The sequence below is a fragment of the Apostichopus japonicus genome, chromosome 13 (assembly GCF_037975245.1).
Source record: "Apostichopus japonicus isolate 1M-3 chromosome 13, ASM3797524v1, whole genome shotgun sequence".
Lineage (NCBI taxonomy): Eukaryota > Metazoa > Echinodermata > Holothuroidea > Aspidochirotida > Stichopodidae > Apostichopus > Apostichopus japonicus.
In genome coordinates this window covers 7,732,202-7,744,584 of record NC_092573.1, presented here as the reverse complement: position 1 = coordinate 7,744,584, position 12,383 = coordinate 7,732,202, and the positions used below count along the sequence as shown (strand labels likewise).

The 12,383-nt window shown below is 39.2% G+C and overlaps 1 protein-coding gene across 2 annotated transcripts; it reads right to left on the bottom strand.

Moving 5' to 3' along the window:
• Nucleotides 1–4,225: 4,225 nt before the first annotated feature.
• On the bottom strand, nucleotides 4,226–11,515 carry LOC139978992 (uncharacterized). Of its 2 annotated transcripts, none has more exons than XM_071989630.1 (3): nucleotides 10,648–11,515; nucleotides 9,685–9,838; nucleotides 4,226–7,187 (listed from the first exon to the last, which is right to left on the bottom strand). In XM_071989630.1, exons 1-3 carry the CDS (start codon nucleotides 10,781–10,783, stop codon nucleotides 7,166–7,168), a joined length of 312 nt encoding a protein of 103 aa, XP_071845731.1. In that variant the 5' UTR covers nucleotides 10,784–11,515; the 3' UTR covers nucleotides 4,226–7,165. The 2 variants fall into 2 exon arrangements, with proteins under 2 accessions (XP_071845731.1, XP_071845732.1); XM_071989631.1 differs by lacking the exon at nucleotides 4,226–7,187 and adding an exon at nucleotides 7,199–8,069.
• Nucleotides 11,516–12,383: the final 868 nt, after the last annotated feature.

The window sequence follows — 12,383 nt, the reverse complement described above, 5'->3', positions numbered from 1 at the left end:
TTTTAGATAAAAGACACGGTCCATAAACCGACATGGGGCGCACTGCCCTCTCTTCTGTGTATATATTATTTTGACTTCCAAGATCGTTGAGTACCCGGTCGGACACTGGGGATAATTTTGTGCAATACCCTTATTTCAATGCTTCATTTTCTTTCAACATATAATGAATATGAGAATACATATTTTTTCTCGTTATGACCTCGTAACCTCTGATATTATTACACTCCAGTGATAGTCAGCTTCATCATGTCAAGCACTGATATTGATCATACTGTTATAAATTTATTGCAAACAACTATTATTAAATTTAGTAAGGTGAATCTTTAAATGTGAGCTTCATATCAAACAAAGTGCCATAAAGGGAACATCGGTTATTACGACCACCTTCTGTGGTTCATATCCAAGAGCAATTAAAGAGAATCGGCATTTTCACCCTGTAATGCGGAATAGTTTGACTTTCTGTCAGGGGAGTAGGAAGCTTTCAAAAGTGGGGGCACAACATCAGAGGGGCACTTTCCACAACCACCACTCGTTATGCTATAAATCGTTACACACCAGCCATATCACTTAAAAAATATGACGTGTTAGTAATATGCTATCAATACTATTATGGTGCACGTGACTCTATCAACCTACATATGTACTTCTGTCCATCCATATTTAGAACTTTCCAAAAAAAATCTCCTGTGTTCATTCCTTGAACAAAAGTCTTTAGCAACCTCGGTTAAATCCTTAGCATGTACAGACTAAAAATAAATCATTAAAATAAAATATTAAAATTAACAAAGGCTTAAGAAATCCAAAACACGATTCTTTGCTATTATTAATGTGCTATTAATAATAGCAAATGTGCTATTATTAATAGCACATTTGCTACTTTGGAAATAAAAGTGGGGGCACGTGCCCCATTGCCCAACACCCCCGCCCCGGCTCCTAACTCTATGCTTTCTTTAACGGAATTCTTTATTAATGAATTTTGTTATTCAGTGAAACATGTCAACAATCATGTAATCCATGGAGTTATAAGTCTCGTCCCAAAATTTGTTTACAAACTGCAGCTAGGACATCATTTCTCACAAAGGCACAGCGTATGTCCGCTACGTTTAAAGGTTAAAGTCTACACGCAGTACCGCTTCGGCAGAGATTGCTATAAACACGCTGTCCAACCTTTACTTACATTGGGCATATTTGATCTGCAATGACCAAATGGCTTATGAAAGCTTTTATTTATTATTACGATATCAAAATTAAGAGACGTATTTCCTGTTTACATGCTTCGTTTTCTTATACTGCCGCTTTTGACAGTTTGGGGACACGGACCCTTGCTGGAGACGTCTCTCTATATAGATAAAAGCCGATATGAGATTGTGCGGAGTTTCATCACAACAAGTCTATAAGTCGCATTAAACAAGCAGGAACTCAATGGTTGGGACGGCAAGACAGTGTCGTATTTGAAAATTTAAATATGAAGCTTTGGTTGCGGACAATTGGCAGTTGTGTACTCTTATTTCATCGTTATCAATGGTTAACGTTGGCTGGAATACTCTACCGTTTTCTTTAAATTGTTGAATCGTATATACACAAGCAGTATATTTCTAAAAGCAACATTCCATTCACTACATTAATGTCATCACTGTCAACAGGCTTGGAATCCAAAGAATGCCCCGAAGGCCCATTATTATAACAAATGTTGCAATCATTTCGTAAGCAACACCTGAACGCGATATGAATACTTTTAATTATTTACATATAATTTAATAAATTTTCAATTGGAAGTAAAAGAGTGTACCGTGTTAAAGGGTGCAACGATAGTGGCAATTAAATTCCTTTCGCTCAGTGTCCCAACACTATGCAATCAACGTTCTTCTTTTGACACTCATCAGTCACACCTAATTCGACCAAAACAAAAATAAAAACCATAATAAAGAATACAATTTCGTCGGGTCGAAAAACTATAGGTATGCATCAAGTAATTTCATTGGTCGTATATTATATCCATATAATATATAAATTTTTAAACCATTGTCAATATGTTATGTTTCTCTGTTGGGTTTGAAAGGGTTTGTTATATAGTTTTCTTATGGTTTGTTAGATTTTGTTATGGTATGTTATTCTATGTTAGCTGTTTGTGACGAAATGAATTTCCATCAGCGTTTTATGTATAATTCTTCCTTGGCGGAATGTAAAGAAAAAACGACCGACCCGTACCCCTCCCCTGATTGATGATGGGAGGTACAGGGGTATGGTATAACATTCCCGACCGAACCGTTCCCACCCATGATTGACGATGGGAGGTACGGTGTGGAGTATTCCCTTTAGTATGCCACTGATTTCACACATTTGCTTGATAAAGAAATAGGTCATATATTAATGACAAGGGTTGCTCCGTCGTGATTTATTAAATGGTTCAAATTTCTTTTCTGCCAAAATGCCATCTCTTCATGATAATAACGGAGCAGTTTGATAACATGTTTGAAGATTGATTTCAGTTGTCTGACAATACTGTTACCTTAAATAAAAGTTACCATATAATAATTCATCGTAATAAATGATAATAACATGTCTGTAGATTGTTGTTAGGTTTCTGTTAATACTGTAACCTTAAATAATAGTTAACATATAATAATTCATCCTACATAAATAATAATAACATGTCTGTAGATTGCTGTCAGGAATCTGTTAATACTGTAACCTTAAATAATAGTTAACATATAATAATTCATCCTAATAAATGATACTAACATGTCTGTAGATTGCTGTCGGGTTTCTGTTAATCCAGTAACCTTCAATGCTCTTTAGCAATTAATAATTCATCCTACATAAATGATAATAACATGTCTGTAGATTGCTGTCGGGTGTCTGTTAATACTGTAACCTTAAATAATAGTTAACATATAATAATTCATCCTACATAAATCAGGCGCGTCTCCAGGATTTTTTCTATCCCGGGGGCGCGAATTACTATTTAAGCGGAGCGCCACAAGATAAATTTCTGGTTTTGATCCCCCCCCCCCCCCAGATCACCGGAAATGGCACTTCCCGGGCTTGAAAATGACCAACCAGATGTACACTTTTGTTTGAGAACCAAGTATTTCCCAATTTTTTTTTTTTTTTTCATCCATAACCATTTTTGAAGATTGTCACCACTCACTTATCATGTTCGACCTCATCGCATCTCCTGTGGATCATAGCTTTTTGTAGGTGATTCTACGTCGCGGCCCACAACACCCGTAAGCCTTACTTTTCAAGGTTTTTAGCCCATTACTTGGTCAGAATTTGAGAATTCACAACCAATATAGAAAAACCTCCTACAACCTCTAACAGATCGTTCAAACTTGCCCGTCGAGTAGAAGGAAGTATGATGACGAATTTTGGTCAGGGAATTTCGAAAATTCAGACACAGTTAATTTATTGGTGTACAAATATTGAAACCTCTTATAACGGCTACTACAAAACTTCGTTGAAGGAAATAAAATACCGGATATTTCCGAAACCGAACACTACACACATAAACAGTTTGGAGGCTGTTCATCCTGGAACGACATTTTCATCCTCAACTGATATGATGTGATATCTGCTGTTTGCTTTAAAAATTCGAATAATTGAAATGAGACTGATATAAATCATTTTTATCCGTTTATTGTGCAATGCCACACGTAGGCGTAGCGATGAGCCTGGTGGGCATGGAGACCCCTATCAGGAGGTCCAAGCAAGTTCGTCCTCAGAAATGGTTACAAGGGGGATCAGTAGGTCATATAGGTGTAACACACTACTGGATACTAAGCGGAGCGCCATCATCGGTTGGCGCAGAGCGTACGACGATTGTTTTTGGCCAAGACATACTCCTATATCGTCGGAAAAGACAATTCCCGTTCAAGTTGCATTTACACATCGGTTTATTTGAGATCTCATGTAATAGGTTTTTGACTTGCAATAATTTCAGTAATGCATTATGGGTCCGCATGCAATGAACATAACTAGAGAACGGTTGGTTGGGTGAAATCATTGAAAAGTTTTTTTTTTTTAATTTTTGATTTTGCAGTATGGAGTTTTAATGGAGACTACTGTAAAAATACAGTAATCAAACCTAAGCATAGGCCTAATTTCGGCTGAAACTTTGTCTCCATCTAAGCCTAATTTCCTGCGATATTTTACTTACCACATACACCGAAGGAATCTATATTCTTACCTTTTATTATTATATTTATATGAAAGCCCTGCTTCTTTCAAATAATCGCAGTTTCAAGTCTGTGGGGTGTTGGGTTATTGTTTAGAATTTTTCAAAATATCATATGTCCTGATGTTGTACTCAGTACAACATTGGCTGGAATTGGGCTTTAAATTATATACTTAATTTTCATTATCATAATAAATAACACAAACAGCTCGATACAAACATTAATAAACCAATGAGCCCATGATCATAATGTCCGTATTCCGTATCACGTAAAAATATGTATATTGTCTTGTTAAGTGTTACATGAATGTTTCTTTTTTTCAATTCAATTCATAAGACTTTATTTCAATCTCTTGTATTAAAGTATGCAATTTTGACAATAGACGTGGGTAGTATACAAGATAACAAGAGATTGAGGAGAGCCAACAAGAAGCTCTGTAGAGCTTGTTTACGTTGACACCCCTTGAAAAAAATAAAATAGGGAATGAAAGCTTAAGTATACAGAGAAAACAGAACAAAGATGGCAATGAAAGGAAATACAAAATCAATGATAGTTTGATATAAGATACTCTTTAAGACGTGTTTTGAAGGTGTTCAAAGTTTAACAACCAGTAATAGTAGTAGGGAGGGAATTCCAAAGTTTAACGCCAACATAACGAATACCAAGTTGTGAAGACCTAAGTTTAAAGTAAGGAATAGTAAATTGGGATAGGGATCGTTACGTAACTGAAAATAATTGCGAAAAGTCGACGGAGCTTTATCATGTAACCAATTGAAAATAAAAATACCAACATTGTAACGATATATATCATAGATACTAAGAGCGTTAAGAGTAGTAAACAGGGGTGCTGTATGTTGGAGGAAATCCGCATTTCAAATATAACGATGGCTCTCTTTTGAAGTAAATAAAGGGGTTGAATTCTAGAGGCATGGGTACTGCCCCAAATAACATTACAATAGGTAAGATAGGGAAGTATGAGTGTATTATACAAAGTGACCAATGTGCTTCTGGGAAGGATTTGGCGAAGTCTATTAAGAACTCCAGCGCCTTTAGATACTTTCATACAAATGTTCTGAATATGATTATTCCAAGAAAGATGATTATCGATATAAACGCCAAGATATTTAGTAGTCTTAGACAGCATAACTTCAACACCGCAATAATTGATACTATTTATGCTATAGGATGTAAGTGCTTTGAAGGTGTACTAACACAATAGCGGTAGGTCTCTTAACATTGAGTGACAATTTATTTGAACAAAACCAATTATGAATATATGTAAACTCATTCTGTATAGTATCCAATAGAAAATTAATGTTATTACTGGAAAAGAACAGGTTGGTATCATCAGCATAAGAGATTATATGAAATTTGTTGCTGGCTTTATAGAGGTCATTAACATAAATTATAAACAACAACGGACCAGTATGGACCCTTAAGGAACACCAAACTTAATTGGCTTAGAAACAGAATTTATATTAATTATAACAACAAACTGGTGACGATCAGTAAGATAGCTTTTGAACCACTGAAGTACAGTTCCCCGGATTCTATAATGATCAAGTTTGTCAAGTAAAATGCTATGATCAAGAGTATCAAACGCCTTCGACAGATCCAGAAATATACCAGAAGCATACTGATTATTTTCGAAAGCTTCCATAACTTTACAAGTAAAATGTAAATAGCATGTGTAGTTGAACGGCCAGGAAGGAAACCAAACTGATAGTTATACAGTAAAATATGCTTAGCAATAAAGTTGTATAACCGTGAGAACATTAGTTTTCGATTACCTTGGAGAAACACGGGAGAACTGAAATGGGTCTATAATTATTCACGGATTCCTTTTAACCGGCCTTAAAGACAGGAACAACTCGAGCTATTTTTAAAGATGTGGGAACAACACCAAGCTCAAAAGAGAGATTACAAAGATATGTGAGTGGAATACATAATGAATGGGCAACATGTTTTACAAAATTAGCAGAAACACCATCAAAACCAGCAGCGGATGGCTTGAGTAAAACGGGCCCTCCCTATCCAAAGAGGTACCCCTTTTCTGTGCATCAGTAAAGCGGGGCCCCCTTTTGGTCGGGCCCCGGCTCAGCACGGTCCGAGCCCATAGTAGTTACGCTTCTATGCCCCACATTATTTTCATTTCCAAAGACGCACAGTTTCAAGTTCATTACACACTGAAGGCTTCGATATTCAGTTTAGGGAAGATCTTGGGATTTTCATGCCTAGATATCGCTAGATATTGCTAGATATCCATCAGTACAGTGTCCTTGGGAATTCTTGGGATTTTCTGGGGCCTGATCTTGGGAAATTGGAAAGTCGGGAGTCATAGGCGTAGGAGGTTGGGGGGCTGGGGGGCTGCAGCCCCCCCCCCCCAACCAATTCTTTTGGTGAAAATTCGGGCAATACGCTGAGAATTTTTCGGGCACCTACTGGAAGAATAATAATTGCAATGTGTTTTTCATTTTTTTTTTGTGGGCGAAAATTCGGCAATATGCTGAGAATTATTCGGGCATTTACTGAAAGAATAATAATTTGCAATGTGTTTTTCAATTTTTTGGGTAAAAATTCGGGCAATATGCTGAGAATTTTGCAGGCACCTACCAGTGGCGGAGCGTCCAATACAGTCAGAGGGGCGGATGCCCCCCTGACGGACTCAAATGGACTGCTGGCGCCCTTTTCAGCTTTTTACCACTTTTTACTTATTCGCGATTATTGACTTTTTTATTGCGCTCTCAAATACCTATTGACATTTGTCACATTTTGTTGTAGCGATTTTCTGACAAATGGCGATGACACCTATTTATTCTTCGTTTATCTGCAAATTAGCAAGGCCCGGAAAGGGTCATTTCCGGCGATCTAGGGAGTATCTTTACTCAAAAAAATTCTGTGCGCTCCGCGCCAACCTGTGGTGGCGCTCCGCTTAGATAGTGTCAAAACGCCCCTACAGACCATTCTCTCCCCCCTGACCAATACCCCTAGCTCCGCCACTGGCACCTACTGAAAGAAGAAGAATTTGCAAAGTGTTTTTCAATGGTTAAACTTATATTATTATTATTATCATTATTGTTGTAACGACTTCCCGAATAATTCTAACCAATATGGAAGGGTAATAACACGAAATATGATTTTATGTTATTAGCAGGTGATACAATAACTGATGGATGCCTATATGATATGCACATTAACGTGGAACATTAACGTGGAACGCGCGTGGAACGCGCGTGGAACGCGCGTGGAACGCGCGTGGAACGCGCGTGGAACGCGCGTGGAACGCGCGCGGGGCGCGCGAAAAAAAAATTTGGTTATGTTTTTCGGGCAAGTCGTTACAGCCCCCCCCCCCAAATCAAATGAGGCTCCTACGCCTATGTCGGGAGTGGTCACACTCCATGTAGATCAGTGCACGACCTTTAGACGTCACTAATACACAACCCCATCACTTGTTATCGATGAAGTGGTGTGTTGCCGGATTTTGTCAAGGTCTTGGTACTACGGCGAAGGTCATTAATTAAGTTTCTTTACTCATCGGGAAGCGATAAGAGGGGTGAGGCGTAGGGTTGTGGGCGCGCGTTTTCAGGCAGATGGAAACAATCTCAAGAGGTGATGGGTGAGTCCGCCCCAACGCCCCCCCCCCCCGGACACGCGCCTGTAAATGATAATAACATGTCTGTAGATCCTGTCAGGTTTCACTTAATCCTTTAACGTTGTTATTACCTTAAATTTTATTTGGATTCGTTGGGTTAATAATTCATCCTCCATTAATCGTTTTACATATGATTATAAATGATGACGGTTTCGGTACGTCAGTTTACTTGATTCGGTTTGAAAATATCCGTAAAGAGTTGTAACTGTCCATCAACTCGTTTTCATAGAGCAAAATGTCTGTGAAGAAATATAAATAAACAGTTAGTAAACTCGGCTATATCAATGTAAACTTACAGGCATGCAACCAAGGGCGGCGGAACCGGGCCACTTAGGGCACGTGCTCCTCCCCCCCCCCCCCCCCCACACACACACTTTTCCTCAGGTTAAAAATGTGCCCTTTTTCTACACAAAAATTGTACTCTTGATCACATTATTAGTTAGGCGATATTTTGAGTAAGAGATCTAATCCTAATTTAGAACTATTAATGAATTTCTGTGGGTCAAACTCAAAGCTATTTAGAATGGAAAACATTTGTTAAGCTCTTAATAAGAGTAAACTCTAATTCGGCAGATTCCTACTTTAGCAATTAGCATTTTGTATCAGTACCTGAATGGTTACGCCAATCAATCGTCAACTTGTAAACGTAGATTGATGAAAGAAAACTTGTTCCTTGTTTCCCAATTTGCACATTGGATAATGCAGTGCTAGTATGCATTTTTTCCTTGAGAGGGGGGGGGGCGTTGATTGAGTGATGTGTATACGCAAATAAGATAATACAATAAGAGTTATAAAGGGTACTAAATATCAGGCTGCATCAGTCCAATCAAATTTCTGCAAAGTGCCCTTCGACGTCGGTGCCCCACCCCCCCCCCCCCCACCAGATTAAAAGTGCTTCCGCCGCCCTTGCATGCAACTAACGATGGCCGGAAAGCGTCTGTATAACCTAAACCGGAACAGAATGTGAACACGAAGTCTGAAACGTAAGGCATGATACTCATTCTGACTACACACCCCACCCACCTCAATATATCACCTTAATAACCCTCACCCCTCCAATTAAGAAACCTCACAGGCCACAAACGAATGTGAACACGAAGTCTTAACCGTATGGCATGATACTCTCATCTGAATCCCCTTCCCACCTCCATATCTCCAACACTCACCCCTCCCATTAACAGATTCACAAACCACAACTATTGAAACTTCGTTTATTGGGGTCAAGGAGAATGTGACCTTGTTGTTTCAGAAGAATTTGGCGATTCATTATTGCGCGTTTGCGTGACGTACGTGATATTTCCAGGTAACACAAGCAACTTAATTGAAGAAAGTGCATCTGTTTGATAAAAACAAAAGTGTGATTGATAATTAATCACTCAAAAGAAATTTCATCGTTGTACTCACGAGGTATGCTTTTTGTACGTGTAACTTGAATGGCACTGAATATGCAAACCAGCTGATCGACCCTCTAATTACGACAGTGTTATGTACCCCCCCCCCCCCCACACACACACACACACACATGTTTGTGTTTCATTCAGACCGAGGACCCCATTGTATTTTCCATTGTTCAAATCCATGTACCCTAACTTTAACAATACCCCTTACAATAGAATTCTTCCGAGGACGTGGTGATTCTTTAGAAATCACAACCGAGGACCGGAATTTTTTGTTCAAGTCCTCCCTCAGATAGCAAAACAAACGCACACACACACCCGCACACACTCGTAAAACATGAACCTCTAGAAGAAGGACACATTAGCCGCTCAACGTCATGTATCATTTATTGATTGTATATTACTTGTTGAAATAATACTCAAATTTTAATATGTCCAGAAGTGAGATATAACTTACTTTCCGGGCATTGCGACAGAACCGTCTTCCAAGAGAAATGTAACGAACCCTCTAGAGTAGGCCCAGTCACCTCCAAGACCAACTGCTTCTTCCATTTCTAGTTTGATAGTTCCGATACCTCCAGCCCACATTTGAGTTGCGGCTGCACATACTCCTTTAGACAACAATAAGTTAGAGTTAGCGGGAGCAATGGGGAGGACGGGGAAGGGGAAGGGGGTGGTGGCGAGGAGTGGAGAGAGTTAGAGAGAGAGAGACACGTGGTGCTATTGAGCGAAATGTGGTTATGTATAGAGACACACTGTGTTATTAGAATGGCTTACTTAAAATCATTCAAGCAGCAAATGTACATCAGTATACAGAGAAAGCATATTCTGTTTTGGTTCGGATTACTTAACAATCACAAGTTAGCTATATGTTTCGTTGTGGTCAACAAGAAAAAGACCCAAGAACTTAGTATACTGTGATCATTTATTGATCACTTCATTTAGACAACACCATTGTCCAACACGTCATATCGTATATATACGCCATTGGAAGCGCTCACCATTATGATATGTTGGCGATTTACAGGGTATGTATAATATAACAATGTCCGAACCATTTTGTGTATAACATTGATCATTATGAGATATGGAGATATGGAACAAGTTTCATGTCCAACCATTTTCGTCGTATTGGTCATTTCGGAACATGGACAACGTAATTATACAACAACAACAAAACATTATAATGTATTACTCATTCATTCATTGAAACAAAGTCATATTCCAAACAGTCAAACTAACGTTATAGTTATATTAACTACAACATCATACGTTGAAAAGTGTATATGTTTAAACACAGTAGGCATATATGAAACAAATTAGACTTACGCGATACTCATAAGATATATCGGTACTCACAGAATACCGAGGAGACTGTACAGCCAATATCTCTACATGGTGTTCTGTTTCATCAACTCACCTTCTCTACCACCAATGAGTGGTTGGCCTGGAGGCATGAACCGACAATCCTCTGTATAGAGCTTGCTGACATCTTCGAACCTCTTTGCAGCAAAAGCTTCCTCAAGCTTTCCTCGAAAGGTTAAAAACAACTCCATTACGACGCAAATTTTACAGATGTGGAGTCAAAACACGGACGTTTTTTGTGTGTGTGTGGAAATATGATTATGTAATATACACATACACACAAGGAAACGGTCATTACCTGGAACATCAGGAAGAACTGGGCTGTAGATAAAACATTAGAGGTACAGGTAACAAGTTTTAAAATGAACACAGGACACAACAGAGTGCCAAATGATTCACTAATTTTGGCTGTTTTGGCTCTGCATGACACAACAAATCCACTCCTCATTTGATATTAATTTTCAATAGCCTATAAGTCTATACGTTGGTCACGTTTGTGCCATAAATTAAAGCAGTAGGCCTATATGCAATTACAAAACATTAATTTGGATTTCCAGTCTCCTTGCTTTGTTGGTAGATATTTAAGATGTTTCCCTCTCCACTCGAGTTTGTATAGTTTTTGTTTGTTTTCATTTTATTGATACATATGATAATGATAACATATGCCATAAATGGATATACAGAGGACCATTTTCCATTTATTTTGGTCATATGAAAAATTTTCCATAGAGTGTCAAATGACACCGGGAAAATGATGGGTGTGGGGCTGGGGATGGTGGTCAAGATCCTTATTTATTTTTCTTTCTGGTTGTGCCGCTGGTGTGGGGCTCAATGAAATATTTTTGGGGACCACAACACAACCATGCAGCTGCAGTACGCCCTGCCATACTCTTACTAGAGAGTATACGTGCACTGTTAGTTAGTAAGTCAGAGTACTTTATAGCTTGTACCATTAAAAGTACCTCCATATTCTATAACCTTGCTCATAAAAATGATATTATGCGGGTATATGCATTTATTATGTAGTATTAAGTAACACACGTCTTTCTTTGCATATAAGCGTGTACTGTGCCGTATATGTATAAGCATATTGTAGCGGAAAGCTACGAATTTTCCTTAGTGAGATACGTTTAGTTCCCTTAGAGGTTACATCTGTTGCGCTCCGCGGAGGTAATGGCAAAGGCAGGCACGGCGCAGGGTGTGTGAGTCGATCCCATTGGTCGCAGCTCACTGTAGTTATATACAGGTAGTCCCTGATTGGTCTAAGCCTTTTTACAGTTTCTGTACGGACGTGTGTATACGGGGGTTATTTCCGGAGTATTTAATGAAGGGTTCTTTCGTATATGGGAGAGTGAGTCGGAGAGTCGGTCGAGTGCAAGACGAGGAACTTTCCTTCCGGCGGCTCGTGGTAAAGCCTTTGATATTTGCTAAGTCCAAACAAATGTGTTTAAGCATTTTGGAGTGCCCGCATCTCTGCGCTGCCCGAGTCCAGCGGATTGCCCGACACCTGCGCTGCCCGAGTCCAGCGGATTGCCCGACACCTGCGCTGCCCGAGTCCAGCGGAATGCCCGACGCCTAGGCTGTCCGACACCGGTGGATCACCCGAAGCCTGTGCTGCCCGACACCGGTTGATTGCCGACGTCTAGACTGCCCGACCCTTGCACAGCCCCAGTGTTATGCCTGCGTTTCCTTGGGTTGTGCCCGACCACAGTACGTTATATTGGGCAAATGTAAATATTGTATATTACACTGTAGATGTAGAACGAGATGAGAAATTATACTTTTATTAAA